The 26,444-nt window shown below is 36.6% G+C and overlaps 2 protein-coding genes across 3 annotated transcripts; one reads left to right on the top strand and one right to left on the bottom strand.

Moving 5' to 3' along the window:
* The first annotated feature begins 1 nt into the window (after window position 1).
* On the top strand, window positions 2-26,066 carry LOC105288161 (exostosin-3). 2 transcript variants are annotated; one of them, XM_026973691.1, is made up of 28 exons: window positions 2-269; window positions 895-1,023; window positions 1,440-1,607; window positions 2,321-2,481; window positions 2,581-2,744; window positions 2,834-3,166; window positions 4,716-4,985; window positions 5,083-5,394; window positions 5,504-5,660; window positions 5,749-5,936; window positions 6,015-6,169; window positions 6,270-6,487; window positions 6,573-6,807; window positions 7,017-7,267; window positions 9,396-9,622; window positions 10,209-10,663; window positions 10,832-11,000; window positions 12,925-13,163; window positions 13,509-13,577; window positions 18,905-19,445; window positions 19,542-20,383; window positions 20,456-20,671; window positions 20,759-20,969; window positions 21,082-21,338; window positions 21,431-21,558; window positions 21,647-21,923; window positions 22,160-22,264; window positions 22,344-26,066. In XM_026973691.1, exons 1-28 carry the CDS (start codon window positions 108-110, stop codon window positions 22,446-22,448), a joined length of 6,744 nt encoding a protein of 2,247 aa, XP_026829492.1. In that variant the 5' UTR covers window positions 2-107; the 3' UTR covers window positions 22,449-26,066. The 2 variants fall into 2 exon arrangements, with proteins under 2 accessions (XP_026829492.1, XP_011352514.2); XM_011354212.3 differs by lacking the exons at window positions 2-269; window positions 895-1,023; window positions 1,440-1,607; ... (14 more) ...; window positions 12,925-13,163; window positions 13,509-13,577 and adding exons at window positions 17,728-18,347; window positions 18,564-18,801.
* On the bottom strand, window positions 14,189-17,574 carry LOC105288162 (DCN1-like protein 1). The gene is made up of 5 exons (XM_011354214.3): window positions 17,475-17,574; window positions 16,717-16,933; window positions 16,427-16,595; window positions 16,090-16,303; window positions 14,189-15,982 (listed from the first exon to the last, which is right to left on the bottom strand). Exons 1-5 carry the CDS (start codon window positions 17,475-17,477, stop codon window positions 15,818-15,820), a joined length of 768 nt encoding a protein of 255 aa, XP_011352516.1. The 5' UTR covers window positions 17,478-17,574; the 3' UTR covers window positions 14,189-15,817.
* Window positions 26,067-26,444: the final 378 nt, after the last annotated feature.

Below are 26,444 nucleotides of genomic sequence, written 5' to 3'. Positions count from 1 at the left end.
CGCAGGCGCAGATGCTGTTTCTTGATTAATATATAAGGCCGTGGCAGTACAAAGGAAACATCACGAGTGGTTTCCTTTGCGGTCGGGGTTTTAGTGGCGTTTGAAACATGGCAGACCTCATTGATTGTAATTTCCCTGTTTGGGGCCTGCTGCCTAAGAAAGAGACGGGTGTCACTCAATTCCTCACCAAATACCCCGAATACGATGGCCGAGGCGTCGTCGTCGCGATTCTCGACTCCGGAGTGGATCCCGGTGCGCCAGGGATGCAGGTAAGCGTAAATGAGCCACGACATTGGTTATGCGCCGACACACCTCCCGAACTCGTTTTCGCCAACGCGATTTTCCTCCACGAATTACGTATTCCCGAAATGCAAATGGGAAATTTTCCAGCGAGTCTGATACAGCTGATAAATACCGCCTGTTACAACATTTTTCCGTAAATTTTCCGAGCCCTCCAGCGCTCCAGCCTATCTCTGGAATTCTATCTCCATTGACAAATAAAATAAGAGTCATGCTATTTACTCATCTCTCAGTGTGACGATTTTGTCGCATTATTGTGTTAAGAGAACCTTTCCTTAATTGCCAACGAGCTACTGGCGTGCAGTTTTTTTTATGCTAATGCCTTGAATTCTACTAGGAGTAGCTAGGCTTTTGCCTTTTGACAGTCATCTAAATTTTACAGCTATTGGAGTATTGTGTCATGATACATGTCATGAGTTATATTTGTCCAATAGTAAAACTGAAAAATTTTAGTACCATATTTATCGTCCTATTATGCATTAGCTTTTATTGAATTCTTCTATTTACAACAGCATAAATATCTTTACATAACTTTTATAATGTAATCTATTATATGAAATAATTGTCTCTAAGTACAATGTGTATGGAATTTAGACGACTTCAGATGGGAAACCAAAAATTATTGAGAGATTTGACTGCAGTGGAGCAGGAGATGTAGACACTAGCAAAGTTGTTCAAGCACCAGATGGATATATAATTGGTCTAACTGGCCGTAAATTAAAGGTATGTTTGTAAAATACTACTCTATTGTATGCTTGAAAAGGATGATTGGAGTGAACATTTCTGTTACATATTTTCTGCTTGACTTTAATGTCACTGTTGGATACAAAGTATTGTAAATGACGAATTTATAATTTAATGCTGCAAATTTTGAAATGCAGATTGCAATATTCATATGAATAAATATAAATGTAAGATACATATGAATAAAGACGATGTAACATTTTTTATAACATACCGATTATAATTAATATGTTAGTATAATTAAACTACATATTTAACAATTTTTTAAACATTTTTACTAATGTCTAATTGATATCTTTTTAACTTGAAATCTATTGGACAAATCTGACAGCGAACCTATTCTTGTTTGTAATGTAATAAGAATTTATGCAAATTACTACATGTTTTATGTTTAGGTTCCATCTAATTGGAATAATCCTAGTGGAGAATATCATATAGGCTTGAAAAACTTATACTCATTGTATCCAAGTAAATTAAAGGAGAGAGTAGTGGGAGAACGCAAGAAGCGTCTTTGGGATGATGGACATAAAGCGGCAATTGCAGAAGCTTGCAGGCAATTACAGGTGTGCAATAATATCATTTTCATCTACAGGATATTGACATTTTTATCGAAAGTTGTTCGTTTTTTACTTTCCGATATCTCAAGACACATTGTTCAAATTCTTCGATATTTTTATTTGCAATATAAGTGCAATGCAATATTCGTGCCCTCTTTGCGCTGACCTTACCTATTGCGTGTAACTGTAATCTCACTAAAACATCACAGTTATCACTGGAATATTTGTTGGAAGCATCTCTCGGCAACGTTGCAATTAGAATTTTAGTCCATGTGATCCAAAGATAGGAGTGTTGTGGCAAACGAGCATGTCAAACCATGCAATTAAATGAGGCCAGTATTTCACAACACGTCACAGTGATCCACACCTAATGCTATATTTGTATTTGGCAGATTGATCTATTGTAAAGGCATTGATTCTCTATTACATAATATCCTTAATATATATATATATATAAAGCGAAGCAATTGTATGAGTGTGCTAGATATATGTGCGTGCAGCATCCTCTTTAACTGTGCAGGGCGTGTAATGTTATATTTATTTTTGTACTGACATGTAACTTAAATATTAATGACGGTTTGAAAGAGAGACACGAGAGAACATGTAAAAAGCTAGAGAGACATAAAAGTATATATCATTATGAAGATAAAATGCCATTATTAAAGTACTCGGGAAATAATTATGTTAATGCTAAACTGAATAAATGTTATTGAATAAAGGAATTTGAGAGCAAGAATCCGCAAGTATCAACTTTGGAAGAGAGACTGCAAAAGGAAGAACTTGAAGCTCGAGTGGAAGTATTGAACAACATGGAGAAGAAATATTGTGATGTAGGACCTACTTATGATTGTGTTGTTTTCCGCGATGGTAATATTTGGAGGTAATCATGTTCCGAGTATGTTATAATCCTAAATCCAAGTGATTTGCGTTTTGTTTAACTTGTTTAATTTGATCATCGATTTTTATTTTCTGCCGACAGAGCGTGTATCGACACTTCGGAGGAGGGTAATCTGGAAGCTGGTGTTTTCCTCGGGGAATACACGGCTACGAGAGATTTTGCTCCTCTCACTCAGGAAGATCAACTAAATATTAGTATTAACGTCCATGAGGAAGGAAATATATTAGAAATTGTCAGTCTGTGTTGTAAGTATGAGCAGGAAATTATAGCTGCAAGATCACGCCTAGTCAGTTTCGTTCCCTTAAGTTTATTCGAATCGGTAACCGTATTACAGCCAGTCATGGCACGCACGTGGCGTCAATCGCCGCTGCGTACTTCCCCGACAACCCGGAATTGAACGGTGTTGCACCAGGAGCGCAAATTATTTCGCTGACCGTCGGCGACGGACGTATCGGCACAATGGAGACTGGAACTGCTGTAGTGCGGGCGATGATTCATATAATGCAGCGTAAAGAGAAAGTTCACGTCATAAATATGAGCTACGGCGAACACGCTCACTGGTCGAATACGGGTAGAATAGGAGAAGTGATGAACGAAGTTATCGACGAGTACGGCGTAACGTGGGTTGCGTCTGCTGGCAATCTCGGACCGGCTTTGTGTACTATTGGTAAGTACAATAAAATTTTACAATAATATTTTATATTGGGTCGTCCGGAAAGTTCGTGCCGATTTTGAAGGAAAATTCAAAGGCAACATTTTTTTATGTCGATAAATATTTATTGACTTATGTATGCACCGTTTTGTTTCACAACCTTTGTCCATCTTTCACGCAACTGGAAGATTCCATTCTCCCAGAACTTCTTAGGTTTCTCGGCGAAAAACTCCTCCAGGTGGTTTTTTATGTCGATCAAAGAGTTGAAGTTCTTGCCGCTAAGAGAATTTTGCGAAGACCTAAATAAGTGAAAGTCTGAAGGTGCAATGTCTGGTGAATACGGTGGGTGAGGTAGCATATCCCAGCCAAACTCCAACAATTTTTGTCGGGTAGTCAAAGAAACATGAGGTCTGGCATTATCCTGATGGAACACGACGCCCTTCCTATTGGCTAATTCTGGACGTTTTTCCTGAATCGCTGTCTTTAATTCGTCCAGTTGCGAGCAGTAGTTATCTGCATTTATCGTTTGGTTGTGTGGTAAGAGCTCATAATATAGGATTCCTTTCCAATCCCACCAGACACAGAGCATGACTTTTTTTGGATGAAGGCCAGCTTTCGGAGTGGTTAATGCTGGTTCATTTCGCTTACCCCAGGATCTTTTTCGTTCTACATTGTTATAAACGATCCATTTTTCGTCACCCGTCACTAATTGCTTCAAAAATGGTACGTTTTCGTTGCGCTTGTACAGCGAGTCGCAGATGGAAATGCGATCCGTTAAATTTTTTTCGGCCAAATTATGCGGAACCCATACATCATAGCGACTTACGTAACCAAGCTTCACTACATGATCGTGTACAGTGGTTTTCGATATTTTCAGTATCTCTGCTAATTCACGTGTCGTGTAGCGCGGATTATTCTCGATCAGTGTCTTGATTTGGTCATCATCAGTAGTAGAGGGTCTGCCCGAGCGTTCTTGGTCTTTAAGGTTAAAATCACCAGCTCTAAACTTAGCGAACCACTTACGTACGGTTCTTTCAGCTAAAGCGCCTTCTCCGTAAACAGAACATATCGAATTTGTTGCTTGTGAGGCATTTTTGCCTTTCCGGTAATAGAAAAGCATCAAGTGTCTAAAATGTTCTTTGTTTTCTTCCATCTTGAAAAGAGTACAAAACTGACACGAATCAATTTATCTGAAACAACTTTTTTCCTAAAGATGCGTTGAAATGTCACCTTTAAGCATATGTATATAAATCGTATGTTTTCAATAACATTGATATATTCAGACATGTTCCAACGCCATCTATTAAAAATCGGCACGAACTTTCCGGACGACCCAATATTTATATTTTTAATTCTATATTATATATTTATTTAACAGTAATGCAGAAATTAATCTTGTCTAACGCGATTCTCATTGTTACAATATATAAATACGTATTTAGAGAGAGAGAGAGAGAGAGAGAGAGATCAGATATATTTAGGAAGAAAAATTTAATTTAATTTTTTTAATATGCAATGAGAATTTCAGAGAATTTTCTTACGTCTGTATATTTACAAAACGTAGGTACTCCGCCAGACATCAGTTCAAGCAGTATTATTAGCGTCGGCGCTTATGTATCGCCCGACATGATGGTAGCCGAATACTCTCTGCGGGAAAAGATGCCAGGCATGCCGTATACATGGTCCTCTCGTGGTCCGATGATAGATGGAGGCGCCGGTGTAACCGTATGCGCGCCAGGAGGTGCTATCACCAGTGTCCCAAATTTTACGCTTAGAAAGAGTCAACTGATGAATGGCACTAGTATGGCAAGTCCGCACGTAACCGGAGCAGTTGGTATGCAAATCAGTTTTTATCTCTAGTTGTATTGAAATCAAATCACGAACTCGCGAAAATATATTCTTATCCTAAATTTTTCTGAACTGTTTTTTAGCGATTTTAATATCCGGCCTCCTCGCCAAGGGCTGTCCACATTCTCCTTACAGCATAAAAAGGGCTCTCGAGAACACGGCTCTTTACGTATCCAACCTAGATCCTTTCGCGCAAGGTTCCGGCTTGTTACAAGTCGAACGTGCGTTTGACAATCTTGTCTCGTACAACGACGCTGCCGAGAGAGACATCCGATTCGCCGTGAATTGCGGCGTTAATAATTCTAAAGGTATTCACATGAGAACAGGCGTCATCGATCGTCCCAAGGATTACGCGATCACGGTCGAACCAGTATTTATAACCAGCGAAACTATAGGTAATGTTTTCTATGATTTTCTGTGAGTTTCTGCTTCTACGAATATTTGTGTATTTACAGTAAGTCACATGCATGAAGCGATAGTGTAGAGATTTATGTTGTTACGCAGATCCGTCGCGCAAAATTGATTTCAATCTGAAGCTCACGCTCGTGTGCGATGCCTCATGGGTCCAATTCCCGACGCATCTCGATTTGATGCACATGCCTCGTGCTTTCGCTATTAGAGTTGACGCTTCGAACTTATCGGAAGGTGTTCATGCAACTAGGTGAGGCCAAAGTGTTGTAGTCTTTGCGTTGTACAATTATATTAAACATTTTGTTAAATGACTGAGAGTCAATATTTATAATTTTCAGTGTACGAGCGTACGATGTAACTAATATCGCAAAAGGACCAGTATTCCAAATTCCAGTAACTGTCGTCCAGCCAATGACGCTGCCGAAGGCTGCGCTTCTTCCAGACCTGACGTATACGAACATTTTATTTAAACCTAACACGATTCAACGTCACTTTATTCTGGTTCCGGATGATGCTACTTGGGCAGGTATAGCAAGTTTTTGTTGTAACAATTTAATAGTAATTTTAATATTTTTATCATTTTCTCATGTATACTTTAAATTAGTTCTCAGACTGAAAAGCACGGAGAAGGATAAAACTGGGCGATTTGTGATTCACACTGTGCAACTGAAACCTCGTCTGGCTTGCAAGACACTTGAAGTTAACAGAATGATCAGCGTTACGTCTCAGTCAGAAACTGTTCAATCGTTTGCTGTTCAGGTATCGCAAATCAAGATATCTACATAGATATATCATTTCAAAGTTGATTGATTTCTCTTATTTATATTTTTCTCTACACTTATAATCTTTATTCCTTCAGGGTGGACTTATTCTAGAAGTAGTTATTGCGAAATATTGGGCGAATCTGGGCGATATGTTTGTCGATTATACTATAGAATTTCATGGAATCCACATGATACATGGTAATCTCACGATGCAGTCCGGGGATGGAATAAATCGCCTTGAATTACGTAGCTCTCTCCGAAATGAAGAAGTTGTACCTAGCATTTCTCTGAAAACATCTGTGCAGGTTTTAAAGTACGTTTTACTTGGAGCACGTATGAAATTTATAAATTCGCTATATGCAGACTAATAATTACGAAGTGTATCTTGTATGTTATAGGCCGAGTGAATCGAAAATCGCTCCTCTTCGAGAGCGTGACATTATCCCGCCGTCACGTCAGATATATGAATTACAATTGACATACACATTCCACTCGGCAAAAGCAACTGAGGTTACACCGAACGCTACACTGCTTAGTGATTTGTTGTATGAAAGCGAGTACGAAAGCCAGATGTGGATGATCTATGACAGCAACAAGCAGCTAATTTGTTGCGGAGATGCATATCCATCGAAAGTGAGTTCTTTTAATTTGAATTGCAAATACTTAGTCGAAAGTGTGCAGACGTTTATGACAACTTCGATTTGTCGCGTTATATAATTGCGATCAATATTTTCTTGTAACGTTTTATACAGCAATAATTTATTTTAAGATACGAAAATGGAATGTGACGCATAGTTAGAGCTTTAGCGTATTTTATACATTAAACGTATAATCTGTTGCAGTATACCATACAAAAGCTAGAAAAAGGAGATTACACCATGAAAATGCACGTGCGTCATGAGAAAAGGGATTTGCTGGAGAGATTGACGGATATGCCGGTACTTCTGAGTCAGAAACTTAGCTCGCCGATTAACTTGGATATTTATGCCAATCACTCACAGGCTATTATTGGTGGAAAGAAGATGGTTGCTGCATCTATTCCACCTGGTCATATTCTTCCTTTATATATTGCACCACTGTCTAACGAAGCCAAGTAAGTATCTGTATACTTTTATATACAATTGTATATTTTATATTATTTTATATTACATTATTTGTTTAGTACTTATTATCTTAGTAATGCTTGATGAGTTACAATGGCTTGATATTTCAACTTCATAGTCAGCAAAAATGATAGATCGAATTGAATAGCAGATATTTGTTTGTGTAGATCGTATACTAAATATAATGATAAAATTTTTGTATGAAAATATGATTTTAAAGCTTACGTTGAAATTTTGACTGTATTTGTTGAACATTTTTGCAAATTTATATGTTTAAAACACCGTAATGTATTATTTATAATTTATTATTCTTCCACGATTTCAACTTGACTTAAATTTTTCAATTTTTCTTGTTCTTTTTTCACTTTTTGGATTGCATACACATTCTGCACCATGCACATGACATATAAGTCCCCAACACGCATATATATTAAAATACATGATATACATTACCATTTATTTAACATTTATTAAGCTACAAATAATTTTTATTTATTTTTATAAATTCATATATTACATGCAAAATATTTAAAGTAGAAAATTATGTAAAATTTCGTATTTCCTTGTATATAAAAAGTCTGCTGTAGCTTTTTCGTTAATAATTTTACCAATAGCGTACGAGTTTAAAGTTAACTTTATTACAGTAACATGCTTTGTTTAGTTCTAAAATACTGCTTTTATGAATAATAATGTTAGATTATTGTCGATCTACACACATATTTGAATGACTATATACATGAATATCTTTGTACAAATATATACGAGATGTTTCTAAGTTGGTGTTAAAAATTATACGCATTTTCTTCAACCAATTTAAAGCTGACTTTGTTTTAGTAAAGATTTCATTGAAATTACTTTTATAACTTATTCATTTTAACATTAAATCCTAAAGTTCAATATCTTTAAATTAAATAATTAAATTTCTAGTTAAAATTTCTTCCAATTAAGTATAACGATCATTTTTAAATTAATTTTTTGGTTAAAAAACTTAATTCTTGAAAAAATTTTTGAACTTTTAAATAAAAAATCTGAATCGCAATGTTTTTGCTAAACAAACATTTTGATTCCAAATTGCTTAAAGAACATATAAATATATATATAAGTTTCGTGACATCAATTTAGGAACGTCGAATATAATAATATACGCATATGTATATATATATTATTTGCTGCGAAAGTGCTACTAAGATAATTTTCTTTTTTCATCTTACATTGCAGCACTGAAAACAAGTGAGTCTATAATACAATTTTTATATACACTTTGCATTTGAACGCTTTAAATAAAATTGAGGACATTTGTCACTCCGTTACACGGTTTGACACATTTTTAAATGCATGCTGATTATGTCTGTCCTTAATCAAGATAATGTACATAAGATACGATATCAAGATATTGCTTGTTGCAAGGAACAGGTATTTAGAAACATAGGCAAATTTATTTTTATTTAATTTTATTTCTTTTTTCTTTCTTTATTCTTAAATATCTCAAATAGGAGAAGTATATAGATTTACATATAATACATATTGTACACTACATACATGTACACGACATACTCAAACAGTAAACACAGATAATTAAACTTATATTTCAAAGAAATTTGCCTACTGTTCAACAATATATGTTTGCTTTTGCTTTTACTGCTACTTTCACTTCACTTAACTTCACTTGTTTTTTTCATGTTGCAACTCATAAAAATTCTTCTGAAATTTTTCTTAAATCTGTATATTTGTACAGTGTTATTTTTGAATATGATTGTTACCAACTACGAATATTTTGTTCCGAAGGGAAATTTTTACACTTGTTAATATACTTTCTGTTCTTTAATTGTATGTCAATATAACATACTAGTGTATATATTTCGTATGAAGTGAGCATATACATATATAATTTCTCTGAAGGAATATTATATTCTACTTTCTGTTATATTTCAGCTACTGTTGCGCTCTTCAATCTATTCAATTTATTTCTATTTATTTATTTCTGTTCTGTCTGGCTTTAGCATGTAATGAATAATAAAAGAAGAATATAAATAAATAACAGCGCTACAGCATTTATAATTAAAACAACTTCGAAATAATTACAAATACATTAAATATTTCTCTTTTCTTTTTGCCAAGAATATCCAAATACGTTACTCCTGGTAGTTACCTTCAAGGTACATTGACTTTCTGTAAAGACGAAATTGGAAAGAAGGTGGATAGTCACGTATTTAAGTACATCATATCTGAGCCTACCAAGAAAAATAGCAACTCTTCTACTAAATCGGACAAAGAGAAAACTACGAAATGGGATGAATACAATGAAGCGTTGAGAGATCTAAAATGCAATTGGCTTGCAAAACTTGGTAATCCAACATTTAGATACGTAGATATGTAGATGTGTACCAATAGACACGATAGGTACTTAAAGTAATACATTATCACATTTTTTTTTTCCGGTTTATGTTCCACCAATAGCACCATCTATAAGTAAGTTTGGTTAAAGATCTGAATACACGTGTGCGTTATAATTTATGTGCCCCTTTTTCGTACCACAAACACACGTCACACGTTGTACCTTAGAGCATGTATTTGCAATCATAGTTGCATACATCTTCCTATGTATTTCTACATGTCAGATAATATGTATTCATAATTATAATTTTTATACTCTTACTGTCTCCGGTAAACAATTTGTTGACAACGTAGGTTTGTGAAATCTGTCATTTTCGTTTTTGTTGTCAGTGTAAAGTAACTATCTGTAAATGTAAAGTAAATGACATGACTATATTTACGTGATTCCTTATGTAACACTTACATACACGTGTCATCACGTATACACACACGTACGTGCGTCCAGTGGAAATCTATTTCCGAAAATAACTGTCAAAATAATCGTAAGAATTATCTTACATCGAGCATTAACGCTGATAAATTCTGTTCTTAAAACAGAACCCGGCGAATACGCCAATTTGCTGTACGGGGAATTGAAGAACATCTTCTCGGATCATTTGCCGGTCCACACTGCCATGTTAACGTCTCTTGATTCTCCTGAAGCGCGACGGCACATACCGCACGACGATCTCTCAGAAAATACTATCGCACTTGCCAATCAAATAATAACCGTCGCTGACGCTGTGATCACGAATATCGATCAGGACAAACTATTAGCGTATTACGGATTGAAAATCGATCAGCGTCCCGACGCGGCTAAGATCAAAACGACTATGGAGAAGCAGAAGAACAGCCTGATCGAAGGATTAGTGAAGAAGGGCTGCGCACTGGCACGGCTGTACGTACATGGGACAAAGGCGGCAGAGGGAGATGGTTCCTTCGAACACTTGCTCGAAAGCGTGATGCACCACTGGCAGGAAGTACAGAAATTCGCTGAGCCTACTGACAGCAAGGTAAGAATAATCTTATCGTCGTATCTAAATCGTTCTTGAAATGAGATAACGTTTACTTGTATCGATATTAGGATATCAACTACTTTAAGTTGAATTAAGTGTAATTAAGTTGATGTCAAGTATGTATTACAAGGTATACATTTTTTAAAATCCTTATTTCTTCTTCAGGTGATCATTCTGTCCTTGTGGCACGCGCACATCAATAATCACTATGGACGTTACTTAAAATTATTGACACGTTACTACGAAGAGAAGCCACTGAAGGAACTTGAGGAGAAGTGCATTGAGATTGCAAGGGTTCTGGGATGGGAGCACTGGTCACGTCTGCTCACCACGAGTATACCAACGCGTTACCCAGCCACATATAGATTGTTTTGATCGCTGGTGGGTGTCGTTTATTTAACGCAATCTTGAATTAGAAAAAGGAAACGTGCTATAATAATTATTCGTAAAGGAAATTGCTTCTTTCTCTTGGTTCCTCTTTTAGAATATATATCTGTATGTTAGATTGAGTTGATTCCTGCATAATGTTATCTTGTTGCTTTCAGATTTTATGAGGCTAATGTGTTACGGCGTGATAAGAAAAATAATTACGAAACACTACCGTTTCCAACGCATCTTTGTAATAATGGTGATGTCTGTTTATGTCAAGCAAGTCAGGTGTATTATATAATTTAGACAAATATGAATTTATTCATAATAAACTAATGATTTAGAAAACTGCGGTACTGAACTGACTTAAAATAAATCACATTCGCACACACGGCTTCATGGAAACTCAAATAATTTCTATTAAAATTATTAATTCACAAAAAACAAATACGACATGAGCAATAAAATGTCTCATTGGTGAAATTAGTGCATTGTTCATACTAGAAAGAGAAAACGATAAATATCGATTGTGGAATGAGCACTTAATCGGAAACGCTGTTTTTTAATATTGCATTTTGCGAAAGACATTGTAAATGTTACAACTAACTAACGCTGAGATTGACGGCCCGCATATTATGAAATATTCCTTTCTATTACAAGACGATATATTTATTATATCATCTCACACTTAATCTTTCTCGTATTTCGATTTTTACAGTAAATTATATATGTAAATACATAAGTTCCGGTCTTTTGTTTTCACGTCCACGAAATATAGTTTCTATATGTTATCATATGAGTTATTTCTAATATGTACAATTTACATAACGCAATTTATAGACAACTATATTTATTACTTTTCACTGTAAAATGATATACTATTTATATCCAGCATAGATACTTTTATATCTTACCTAAATAGAAGAATATATTATGAAATAATGTACATAAGTAATGGAAAACAAATGTCGTACATTTTGGTACTTTGATAAATGCACAAAGAATCGTTCCTGGTCAACACAATTATTTTGCATAAATTTATATAATGGCAAAATCTACATCATTATCTTAAAAATCATCATTTTAGAACATAATTAAAGATTTCTCGCATTTATTACCGCAATTAAGAGAGTTTCTTACTATAGGGATAAAGCAAAATTAACGAAACATTTTTTATATATATATAACAAATTAAATATAATAGCATATAATTATTTTTGGCGGAAATATTTCATAAATAAAGGCAGAGAGCTTAAGGCATTATAAAGTAAGAAAATTGTATTGTTTCTCTGTATGTAAATCTGCCAATAAATTCGTTTGCCACAAGATCATCGTTTAACTCTTTCGCTACGAAAGGCGCATATGTACGATTCATACAATGTATACAATTTATTGCATTTTGTTTCTAAACTCTGCGTATAAAATATGTCAATGTAATAATTGTTTTGTCCCATATGCAGTATATACTTTTCGTTCCAAACGCGTCGTAACGAAAGGGTTGTGGCACTGAATACAGTCATTCTTGATTTTCAATTGTTTTTTCGTTATAACATCCTAGAATACAATCTTATTGTCTTTCAAAATTCTAGTGTACAAAATGTCTTAATACATTACGAGATGTATTTGGTAACGAGAGTAATAAGCAACGACAAACAATGACTGAGATACTTTTACAATCATGACTTTACCACCGTTATTTAGTTGTCACTTCCCAACATACGTGAAAGATTATTCTAACCACGAAGTGGAGGTGTTGTGGTATCATCCCGATTTTACGCAAAGCCGGTATCCACCAGGGCAAGAAGGTATAGCATTGTATTAACGCTATTATAATTATCAGTGATGTAAACATGATGTTAATATTTTTGATGTACTGAATAATCCTCCAGTAAGTGAAGCATGTACACTCATATGTTTGCTCGTGGCTGCACGAATATCAGAAGGAAATTTAATGATCTATGATATAGAAAAATGCGCCAGGTTGAATATTATTGTAGCAGAAGCTATGATAGAAGGTAATGCAATTCACGCGTGGATTATTAAGGAAAGACTTATTTCACATCCGTATCTGAATACTGAGGAAGCTTTGAAGTTAGGAGGCGAGAGTTTAAATATGTTGAACGAATGGGTAAGACGGTAAACATTCCAATTTTGTGTACCCTACAGAATATTTTCAATGAAACATAGTTTTCGAGCGATTTTGTGTAACGAAATATCTTTTACAGAAATTTAATGTCTTTCACGAGGAAATAGAAGGGAATTTATACAAGAATATACATGAATTTTTGCATGAATGGTATAAGGATCCGAAATCTCACACTTTATTTATGCTGCTTATCACTTGCGGTCGCACCATATTATTCATATTTCAAGAAAACATTTATAAAGTAAATGATTCAGCCAGATTCGAAGAGAAACACATTTGCATGAGACGTGCATGTTTTATCGCATGTATATGTATTTTTATTCATAGGTCACACTGTTCGACTCGCACAGTCATGTCACTATCAATAATGCAAATCATGGATTAGTCATCGCTCAGGTATGTCAATTTAAGGAGAATATTTTTATTATATATATTTTTATTATATTAATCATATAATGCCAAGAGCAGCAGATAAGTATGCTTACCTCCCCGCTAATAATAATTGTAATAATTATGATGCAGACTGCTATTGATAGATTGGAATCATTATGCGACTGGTATACTCAGGATGTGTTAAAGAATTGTTACAATACACAAGCCGACAAATACGAATTAGCTTTCTTATATTCCTGTGATGCACACTGCAATGGCCGTAACAGGATTTCATGCGAATGTCAAAGTTTGTAAAATATAATCTCGTATTTCTGTAAGTGAATACTGTATTTTTTCATTGCTGATACCATTTTATATATATATAGCTTATAAAGGAAATATAATTATTTTTTTTTATAATACGCGCAAGAGTAATATATACATAATATAATATGTACTTAGCAGAATTTTTTATTTAAACACATAATATATAAGTAATATACACGAAATATAGTATATATATTTATTCAGCAGCTTTTTTTAAAAGATTAATTAATAACTGAATAGATTACGATCGATATATTTATTTACATTATATACAATTTACTTTCTCTCTTTCTCTTGCGCTCTTTTTCTTTCTTTTCTCTAAGGCTGGTAAAACGCTTCATTGTTTACACAATGCTGAAACTATTAAGAAAATAATTCGATTTATCTTCGAAAACAATAACTGTTTAAGTAATTTCGAAAATACGATGTACATTCTTTTTCGAATGAGTTTAGCATTGCGCAAACATATCCCAGGCGATATGTATAACTATATATTAATAAGTTTACATTAATTTATATATCTGTTGAGATTTTTTCTTTCACAGTTATTCCATTACACTTATAAAATATAATCAAAAACGCTTGGACGATACAATTTTACTCGAAATTTTATACCTTCATATAACATCGTATGTATAAGTAACTACAATATTTTGATTCCTTAACAATTAGCTTTCAATTTGTGATAATGTGTAATTTTTTTACATTACAATGTCTCTGTTATATTACTTTACATATTTCGTATAAATAAAAATCACTTTAATAGTGGAAACAAATACATGACTACTAAATTTGCTGCTAAATTTGCGTAGGACGTAATTACAAGGGATAATGTTTAACATACAAAATAATTATGACAAACTTGTTAAGAGAATCAAATCTGTTCATATAAAAAATATAATTTTTCCTTATGTACTAACAGCTCAATGAGTGAACGTAACAAATGCTGTCGCGCAACCGAAAGGATTGTTTGAATTGATAAAACAATTTAATTGATTTCGTCTAGTAGTTATAACGATTTCAGAAGTACAATATGAATATATCATTTTCTCCTGATATAGAAGAAATAAATTTCTTCCCTCTCTCTCCTCTCTCTGTCATCATTAACTTGATTGAATATGAAAAGTAAGTAGAATAGTGCCGAAACAGCGTAATGTCTAAAATACAGATTTCTTTCTCTTTATGATCTTATATACATTACAAGAATGTCGTACATTAGAGTATTGTAGAATTCATTTAATAACAGTTTTCAACAACGCAATTTTTTTCTAGAAATTACTATCTACACGAACGTATATGAGCCTAATCCTTTTGCAATTTTGTTTCCGTACAACATATCCTTTAAAAAGAACATCGGGAATCGTTCTCCCCTTTCCCTAAAAACTGCTTGCACCGCTTGGGGTAGTTGAGCAACGTTTTGCCATATTTCCCATCGTAAATGAACATTTTATACATCATGTGTCACTTTGTACAATATGATCAATCTCAAGGCAATGCTTATTTTCTTTTCAAAGATAAATCAAGCGTTAGAAGTAAATTATATTACAAGTAACGATTTCGTATACCCTATGTAGTTAGTATATCTCACACGGGAATTAGATTGGTATATGTAAGTAGTCATTTATAACAGTTTTTCAGCAAACACTCGAAAGACACTCCTCTCCTTGCATGTTTTTAGTAAATGAAATAATGTCTATCGAAGCGGTATATTGTACAATGTCCAGAATGCACGCGTTACAAGAATGCTATACAGTATGTACTATGATTCACTCCGTTGCATACACAAAACCGTTTGAAATCATGTATAAACAAAACCAGCATGATGATACATCGTTAAAACCAAGTGTTTCATGAAGTACTTGAAAATTATTACGTTTTTATAAATGGAATAAATAAAGTTAGCATGTATGAGCGTTGCAAGAGAAGAAAAAAGAACGTTAGAGAGACTGACGAACTCGAGGTTGTGCCCATTCGACAAAGTCGTCTATTAATACAGGCCAGGCGCCCTCTTCATCGTAATTGCTCATATCCGAGTTGATCATAAGTGCAAAATCTAGTAGCAAGTTCCAAGTGTCTTTTGGAATTGACCTCTTGTGATGTTCCTGAAATAGCAGTAAGTATTCATCAGTGATTATTTCAAGTGATTTCTGCAAAAGATAAATTTTTGGATAATAAATATTTGAAAGCAGAGTTTCACAGAGTTCCTTACCTGCAAGAACTGGCACCATAATTGTAGGAATTTAAACTTATCGTCTAACACTATGTTCCAATAAGCGATCGCCATATCCAAATCTAAGCCTTTCTGTCCCGTATTCTTTGCATAATTAAACGTGAAGTGATAGAAGTCTTTGAACTTCTGAGGGTCTCTCAATTCATTTTCTAAATTACCTAAGCGTGCTTTTAATTTATCTATACTATCCACACTGAAAGAAATAATTATGCAATGCTTATATTTTCATCGTTTGAGATAATAAATACTTGAGGCAAGCTTGATCATTGTCAAATCTGATAACAATTATATGATAAGGAAAGAAATTAGCATTTACCCCAAATCCATCATTCCATTCATAAACTCATCTTTAGTGAATTCGCATTGTGTTTCCGCACGAAATTTCCATGCAATAATTAGGACTAATTTGCTCTCGGGGCTTAAATTTAAATCGTCCAGAAATTTCATGATACCGTCCGCCGTAATTTTATTGGGCTCACTTGGATCTGCAAGTATAATGTATTTTTCTTTCAATATATTTCACATGACTATCAAGTGCTACTTGTATTGTAACGTGATGACAAACTTTTTAGCACTTCTACAATGCTTTACTACTAATAATTTTACCTTGGTACTTGCTATATAATATTTCCAGTTTCTTTTTATCGACAGAATAGATTTTTGACTCTTTGTAGTAAGCCTCCGGGTTCTGGAAGTAGTTATCGCTTGCCAGATCCAGTTTCCAATCATTTTGCGCTAAACAGTAGATCGCGGTCTGCTCCCCAGTTTGTGTGAACGTTATAAATTTTTTCACTTTGTCTCTTTGTGAAAATTTTAATTTATGCTGCAATTGAAATGGAACACTGTTATGCACTTTAGATACAGGCTTTCCACTGATTTGGATTGCAAATGTAATGCACGTGAAAGGGCAACAATAACACAGTACTAGATTTCATTGCTGTAGTTATAGGCATATTAATAACGTGTTTCATAATTTTCTTTCTGAACCTAAGGCTCAATTTTCTGTGTCACGCGATATACGCGGATAAATATGTACAAGAGTGAAAATATGTTTGGTACTCTAGGACTGAATTTCGTATGGTCCCCGACCACGTAGCTCAACACGTATTTAATACACCTAAAAACGGGAAAGAAAAACGAGGAGAGTCGTAGTAAAATTTCGTGTCATTCTATCGTCCCGGACGACAGAACTGTTGCGGTTAACGCAGTTAAACATCGTTAATATTATGCACCAAGACAGGTTATTGTGGCAGCTCGGAAACGGAGAGACGGGACTCCCGTGAGGGAAATTGACTTGATTGATAGGCGACGTGACACGACCGTGATGTTGTCGATATGCGAACGCGTTTTTTCCGAATGCTCACCATTTTCCGGCTAATTTTAGGCCCCCGAAAGCCAAAATATTATTCCCCTCGCACTACACTTGACATGAACATGCGCATGTTCTGTGAAAGTCTCCAGAAATGCAAATACATCACACGCAAGTGGGTACACCGTCGCGGAATGCCACCAAACGTTGCCGCGGCAAACCAGAGCCGGACGTGACGCAGCGGGTCATTTGAACGGCACGGCGCCGAGCTACGCGGAGATTCGCAACGAAGATGTGCCGCTCCGCTCCGGAGTAACGCGCGGAGAAATCGCGTCGCGGAGCACGCAAGTTCGTCCTGCGTATCGCACGAAGGTGATAACTAACGTTGATAACTTCGCGCGAGTCGAACAGTCGCGCACGAGCGGCGCGAAGTTGGTGTCAAGTTAGCTGACGAGCGAGCGATCCATCCCGATTAGCGTCGTTACGAAAAAATAGAAAAAGAAACAGCGGATTATATTTATTCGCCCGTCGTGATAAATCGCGCGCCGTTTCGAACGTGACGCTTGGTTTGAATGCTCCGCGTGGACAGAATTGTCACTCCCGAGACTGAGCTTCGCAGAAGCGGGGAAATATCGATAGCAAACAACGCGTGGGTGGTCGGAGGGGCGCTCTCGTTTCAAAGCTAACCTAACGAGCCGAGTGAGGATACCGAGGATGGAGTACGTGACGTTGTCGAGAGTCAATCGCTGAGGCTAGCCTCTCGTTCGACGAGCGAGACGCTTCGTTCGTCTCGATCTGCCTTGTGTGATGCTGCTTAATTGGGATTTGGAGCCTGAAGAAGCGGAGACGATGACCGGGTCGTACAGGTTATCGATAATACAATGATACGTAGTAGCTTCAAGTTTGGTATCCGTCCTTAGCGCGACAGGTACGTCTTCATAATTATTATGATTATTGTCCTTAAATTAAGTTCTACGAGAAACTCTGTGAAGAGCACCTCGTGACAAGTTGCCCTTATATGTATTAAATAATAAGAAATAATGTACTTTTATAAGAGAGATACAAGAGAATTTTTCCGTTCCCAAGAATTGGATTTCGTCAAGTTGTAATATTTATCGCGTTTTCTAGTGCACGTTTCTTGCAGGAATCCAGGAGAATGCATCAAAGTATCCAGTACGTGTTGAGCAGATGAAAATATATGGTGGTTTCATGTAAACATGATGATGGGAAACACGTGTGACACTCTCCCATCTTATTACACAAATGGAGTTGGGAAGGATGTGTGTCAGTGGCTGGCACACATCAAATTGTCGAGGATAATAATCTTGACATCGACAGTTTTATTTATTGTGCCATTATTTACACATTATTATTTATCTAAGGTATATTGTAATACGATTACATGTTCCATTATATATTTTAGATTATTACATATCTCTTTCCACAATATTAATACTTTGCACCGACTCTGAATTCGTTTATCAGGTGGAGTCCGATGCTCCGGATAGAGACATATATAGAACATTTTCGACACTGGAGGCTTTCGAAGATTTTACGTCTATGAAAGCGTCGCAGCTAAAGATGAGGATAGAGGAGATGTTGCGCATAAAAATCTCAGTGAGCAACGAATTGAGAGATCTGGGCGCCAAGAGGCAAAGGCTCCAAAGTGAAGTCAATAGCTTGACGCAGAAGATAGATGAATTGAAGCAGGAATTGTTGCATCAGCAAACGGATCTCGACAGATTGAAAATTAGCGTAGAACAGGCGCAGGTAGCTCAGAGAGAGGCGGTAGAGCGGAACACGCCCGAGTTGGCACCTCCCAAGAGAATACTCGTCGATACCATCCCAGTTGCGTTACCAAGCGCGGATCCACGATCGTGTAAAATGTACAATTGCTTTGATCACAGCCGGTGTGCGTTGACGAGCGGCTTTCCCGTGTACTTGTACGATCCGGATCAATTCTCAGTAGTTAATCTAGGATGGGACGTAGATGGCTTTCTGAAAACTACGATTAAACAAACATTAGGTACGCATTATATGAATAAGCTATAAATATATATTATTACGTGGACAGAGTCTAATAAATTGTAAGCGTGCATAAATTGTTACAAATGTTATCTAGGATACAATCCGCATCTCACCAGGAATCCAGCAGAGGCGTGTATCTACATAGTCCTGATCGGTGAAGCGTTGAGCTCGCAACAGAAGGGCAATCAACGTCACGGGAAACCTTTGGATGTAAAAAAGTTGCACGCACTGCCCTACTGGGGCGGCGACGGTAGAAACCATATATTGCTGAACCTAGCGCGGAGAGATTTATCCGCGGATTCCGGGAATATCTTCAGCAACCTGGACACCGGCAGGGCGATGATAGTGCAGTCAACGTTCTATAGGAATCAGTTTCGCGATGGTTTCGACCTGATCGTGCCGCCGATCCTGGGGCCACCCGGTGGAGACGTCTGGCAGGAATGCGCGCAGATGCTGCCCGCAAGGCGGAAATACCTGCTGTCTTTTCAGGGAGAAATGAGAACTTTCAAGGGCACATCCATGACATATCAGATTGCAGACGACGCCGACATGGATCTGGAGAGATTGGCAGTCGACGACAACAACATAGACGCATTCATCATTCAGCACCTAAAAGACATGAGCAGCGGAATAACGTTGGACAAGTTTTTCATTCAGTTCGAGTGTATACCAGCATCTGTGGAGAGCAAGCCCGAGACTCTCGACTGGTCCCTGTGCGGGACCGATTCTTCCAGGAGAGCCATTCTGAAGGAATCGACGTTCGCGCTGATCTTAGCGCCCAGCAATGCCACGTTGCTGACGACCTCGTCCATGCAAGCGAGACTGTACGAAGCGCTACGAGCTGGATCAATACCGGTTATCCTCGGTGGCGATCAGATCTCGCTTAATTACAATGAGGTCATCGCTTGGCGGAGGGCGGTTATCTTTCTGCCCAAGGTAATCTTCATGGATTGTCAAATTTGTTCTCGACATTAAAACAGGATGAAACTGACGAAAGCGTCATTTTAGGCCAGAGTGACTGAAATGCACTTTTTGTTGCGTGCTGTACCTGACAACGACCTACTGGCTATGCGAAGGCAAGGCAGATTGATATGGGAACGCTACATGAGTACCGCTCAGGGCACAGTGGATACAATCATAGCGGTGGTGAGGGATAGACTTGGTATACCTCCGCTGCCAGCGCCTCAAACGCCGAGCCCCAGCGTTTTCAACGAGAGCTTCGTAGTACGTAATTCTTCTAAAATGATGAAACGTTCAGTTAAAAGTTTCATTTCATTATCTGCATTATCGCTTCGTCTTTTTCGTCAAAAGCCTTTAAAATCGGACGCCGTCATCACTGAGCCCGAGACCGTGGAAAGTTTGGGCCCTCTGGAACCACCGTATCCGTCGCCTGCTTTCAAGAGGAACTACACGACGCTTTTGATTCAGGGCCACGAGATTTGGAACGATTGGATGGATCCGTTTAACTTGTATCCGCAATTACCATTCGATACTATTCTTCCCAGCGACGCCAAGTTTCTTGGTAAGATTATCAGATTTTGCACTATTTATTTACAAGAAAATTATTTTTATTCCAAACAAATTATTTATTACAAGCAAATTAGTTTTATTCATATTGTATCGTCTGTTCACAGGTTCAGAGGTCGGCTTTCGACCGATTGGCAAGGGTGCCGGAGGCGCCGGGAAAGAGTTCAGCGAGTCGTTAGGAGGCAACTACCCGCGGGAGCAGTTTACGATCGTCATGCTGACGTACGAGAGAGAACAGGTTCTTATAAATTCGCTAGGACGTCTTTACGGTTTGCCTTACTTGAACAAAGTCCTCGTGATATGGAACAGCCCGAAACCACCAGTGGAAGATCTCAAGTGGCCGGATATTGGTGTTCCTATACAGGTAATTAGTTTGTTTTTCTAAACTATTAAACTATTTTTCTGAAATCTAACCTGAAAATTATATTAATGCGTGCTTCAAATATATTTCGACAGGTCATCAAAGCACCGAGAAACAGTTTGAATAACAGATTTCTTCCGTTCGACGCGATTGAGACCGAAGCTGTCCTCTCGGTAGACGATGATGCTCACTTGAGACACGATGAAATTTTGTTTGGTTTCAGGTAAGCTGATTTTACATACAATCTTGTCGGTCAATTTTTTATCGCGCGTTATCACGAGTTTTAACCGGTTCACGTATGATGTCTTCAGGGTGTGGAGAGAACATCGGGATCGCGTAGTTGGATTCCCCGGGCGCTTTCACGCGTGGGACCAAAATTATCATAATGCTTGGAATTACAACTCTAATTATTCGTGCGAGCTGTCCATGGTCTTGACCGGAGCCGCTTTCCTTCACAAGCATTATACGTATCTGTACACGCACTGGTTACCACAAGCAATACGCGATAAAGTTGACGAGTACATGAACTGTGAGGACATCGCGATGAATTTCCTAATATCTCACATTACGAGGAAGCCACCAGTCAAGGTAAGATACTTCAATGATTTGTTGAAAAAGTTAATTGTGCGTTAAATTACATTATTCTGCTATCGGTTCAAATAATATTTAAAATCTCTTGAAGTTGAATTTTTATGCACATTTTGTGCAATATTCAATATTTTATTTATTTGTGTTTTAATGGAAATACGATAAAATTTTAAATAAATGTGTTAATGTGTGATTCACACACACACATTGTCTCAAAGATTCTCACTTTTGCGTAGGTAACATCTCGCTGGACGTTCAGGTGTCCAGGCTGTCCAGTCTCGCTCTCCGAGGATGACACGCACTTTCAGGAGAGGCATAAATGCATTAATTTCTTTTCTCAGGTAAAGAACACCAGATTTTTTTAATTATTTCAACAAGTGGGCAAGTTAACAAAACATTATTTTTTAATGTATCTTCCAGGTTTTCGGATATACTCCACTATTGAACACGCAATATCGAGCCGACTCGATATTGTTTAAGACACGGATACCGCATGACAAACAAAAATGTTTTAAGTTTATATGAAGACAGAATACACTAGAATTTTTATGTAGGTGTGTAGTGTAAGATTTTTATGAATTTGATACAATTTTATGCAATTCACTACTTCTAAGCTATTGTGCAAGATATTTTAGAAAATGTATACAGGGAAATACGAGACGTAATAAGAATTTCCATCATGATAAATATTTTATTGAAATACCAGTGAATTGTGAAATTGCATGAATTAATAAAAAAAACGAACAAACGTAGGATGTAATTTGCAAATAGTGCAGCACAGCCGTTCCCGTGTAATTGAGTATAGATTTCAGTATGTCCAATTAAGCAACTTTTTTCTTTCCGCAAAACGTTTAATGTAGTAATTATAAATGATCAAACTGATGCGATGAGCGATACAAGATAAAGTAAAATAGGTTGCTATTAGAAATATTTACGTAATTGAACTAAGTCTCTTTTTTTTGTATTTTAAAGGTTTTTTTTAATTCTTCGTGAAACTTCGATATAACAGTAAAACGCAGTGTACTCCGTAATAGAGGAAAATATCTATTTTGTAAATGTAATGAATCCAGAATATAACATGTTAATATGCTATATTAGAATATAAGCTAGATACATTTTAGTATATTCGACATTTTATTGTATAGCATGTTTAAATTCTATGGTATTTTAATATAGCATATTATTGAAATCACTGCCTCTCACAATCAAAATAATGTACATATTTACGATAAAATTAGGATAACTTTTAAACACTATAAGCAAAATTGTATCATTATTAAAAAGATATCGAGTTCAATTTTTTGCAATTATTATGTAAATGTTATGATTGTTAAATCAACTTGTTATAAAGATTATTGACTTTCTTTACTGAATTTTTTATTAGAAGAATCTCGGAAAATCTTGGCTAAAAATTAAAAAATTGAATGTATATATATACACACGCATTAACGTGACTCTTAATTGGTATTTAATTACATGAAAAGAATACTGTGCATTTTGAACGAATCTCTATATCTTTTTACTTTTAAAAGCTTTGCAAATCTCAATGTTCATTTGCTTGAAAGTTGATGAGAACATCGCGCATGTAAAAGAGCACAATTAAAAAATTTTTGTATGCTACAAGCTGGATGAAATGTGATTCATCTTTCACTGAGGCATTCTAATAACAGAGTTATATTTAATAAACTATTGCGCACGATGTATAATCGAATGTAGTAAAAGCTTTAACATTTAAGAGGATTCTTAGTTTTTCTTTTGATGCGTCACGGTGTTTTCAACATTATAGTTTTAGCGCACAAGTAATGTCGCATTTATTTCGACGCTGTAAGAGAAGTTACACAACTAGGAAATTTTTTTGAATGTCTCCATGCCGTTTTAGATATCCGTATGTCTTTATATCTATAATTTATGATAATTGTTACGTCTTATTATTATATACAGTTTTTATACGTGTGCGTCTGTATTAGCGTTATATGTATTCATATATGTGCCAAATTTTTAATAATCGTATACATACTAAGTTGTTTAGATATTGTTAACGTTAAATTTCTGATTATCAACATTGTAAGCGAACAATGTTTTAACTTGTAATCATTTTAAATGTATAAAATAGCGATATAATTGTCGTAGGATGCGCCATTCAAAAACTCATGATTTTCTACCTTTAGCGTACGTATACCCGTCGCTAGTGTTGCACGCGTGCGTGGAGAATAAGGAGACGATTTAGTCTGACGAATAGCAGGGAAGCAAGTCTGCGAGTCCCTTTGCGAAATCCAAAAGCACGAAGGAACACATTATATTTGTGTGCGATTTACTGAAACTTATACAATCGATTAAAAGCAGATGTAAAAAGACGATTCTATAAACGCTCTATTACTATTTTGTACACGGTCTGTACAGTGTATACTACGTTTACTTTTTCACCTCTGAAAGTAATCTCAGAATATTGATACTGGCCAAATTCATGGAATTTGCAATTAAAAATGTCTTACTTTCCTTTTATAAGCTAGAAGAGAAAAATTTGTTTCAGTCGAAAAACGAAGTTTTTGCCGCGCAATTAGATCGAATTCTAATTTCGAGGGACTTCAGAGACGTGTCATTGCATATCGTCATCAATTTTTTCCGTAGTTTCAAGTTTTGCCTGGGGTTTCCCTGTATCGGAATTTTATCGAGGAAAAAGTTTTCGACCGCGCAGATTTGGATGGATCTCATGTACGAGCATAAGGCCACGTGACGTACTGGCTACAGGAAACTTCGGCAATGTCGAAGGGATGGTGCGATCGGTCTTCCAACTATCGGAAGTTTTTTACCAGAAGGTAATTTACTGAGCATTTCATGTATTATTATGTGAACAGTCTGTAGTAACTATTTACGTATACCGACGTTATTATTATTATTATTATTATTTCTGCTACACATGTGTCTACGTATATGCAATACTTTTTAACTTCTATTATCTTTAAAATAAGCAAGACATTTTATGCAATACAAAGATAATATAAGATAAAGTGGAATGAAATTTATGGAAATTTGTGGAAACAATTTTTAATTTTAATGCCAAGGAATCTAATTTTCACAGAATTAAATCTCGCGATGCTTGCTTGCAACATTAAAGTAATTTTTAATTTTTGGAGTAGCCCATATTTTAGTTAGTGATTCGGAGTGATTGCAGTTGGCGGTTCCTTTGAAGTTCCCGCCAGATTGGCCTGTCCGCTGATCAATACAGTATTTTCCGCGACGTAAGTCTCGTCCCATTTGCCTATTGGTCAGAACTCACGCCGCAGTTCCATTATTTATTAAACTCGCGTGAAGATGCATAATTTGTCAGGTACCATTTATCACAAAGTGATCTCGATCAATTTTAAAGATGAATTTAATTATGATCGCACGAAACCCAGACGAATTTTTTACTCTTGCGGCGTCTGCAATTCTGAAACGTCTTTCCGTCTTCAATATCCCCCTCTTTAACACCATTCGCCATATACGCGAGATCGGAGTTCGTACACGTCAGTTGTATATAGGGTGTAAAAAGTGAAATGTTCTCCGCATCCTCTTTTCATATAATAGATAATTTCAAGATAAGTGGAAAGTTTTAAGCAACAATTTAATAACTTGAAAATTTGTAAAAATTTTTAATTTGGAGTTAAAAAGCTTTTCCGTACATTCTTAAGTCCTCTGGATGTTCTTATGTATGCACAATTTACATTTCGAAATTTTGACATATAAAAATCTTTAATGAATATAAAAATTATACAATATGTATCTTGATTTTTATGTGCGTATGTTCATTCCTTTGTGATTTCTATGACAAGCGGTTCGAAGAAATTCTTGCGCCACTCTGTATGATACTACGGTCAAAGGGATGGGGGAGCAAAGCTTCGTTCGCGCAACTGCGGTCGCACACAAGTGCGATAAGGCACCCTCCCTTGGATAGAGGTCTCTTTGCGAGCGATACGTGCAACTTCGAAGAGTCGCTCGCGAGAAACGCGGGTCGCGCCTCGACGTCAACTTGAGGATCTCGACGGGAAGTCGATTCGCGACCGGAAATTAGCTCCATTCGCGTCCCGCTCGTCGCACAATCGGTGCAACAAGGAAAGGATTGCGCAGTGAGCGCGAAACTCGGGGGAAAGAGGGAACGTGAAAGAAGGAACGAGAAAGACCAATGCGGGAGAGGATCGGTCGACGGATAAAAAAAGAGAAAGAAGGACACGGGAGGATGACGTGATAATAAAAGGAGAAGGAAAGAGAAGAAGGATCACCAGTGATAACGATATCGAGAAAGCGGTTCTACACTCCTCGGAGAAACGGATATCCATCGGAGACGGGGGAGAACGATACCGAACTGGTGGATCTCGCACTATCCTCGGGAGAGGCGCTCTCGCGGACGGAACGTACGCACGAACGCACAACGTCCGTTCCAACGTCGCGTCGGTGAAAGGGCCACGCCGTCGCCGCGGAAGCGAACGCGTCGTCGCCGGATACTCCGGGCCGAACGCGACGCGGCGTCGCGCGGTGCGCCGC

This window comes from Ooceraea biroi, chromosome 11 (genome assembly GCF_003672135.1).
Source record: "Ooceraea biroi isolate clonal line C1 chromosome 11, Obir_v5.4, whole genome shotgun sequence".
Taxonomy (NCBI): domain Eukaryota; kingdom Metazoa; phylum Arthropoda; class Insecta; order Hymenoptera; family Formicidae; genus Ooceraea; species Ooceraea biroi.
Note: the sequence above shows the minus strand (reverse complement) of the source record. Positions and strands in the feature narration are given on the sequence as shown.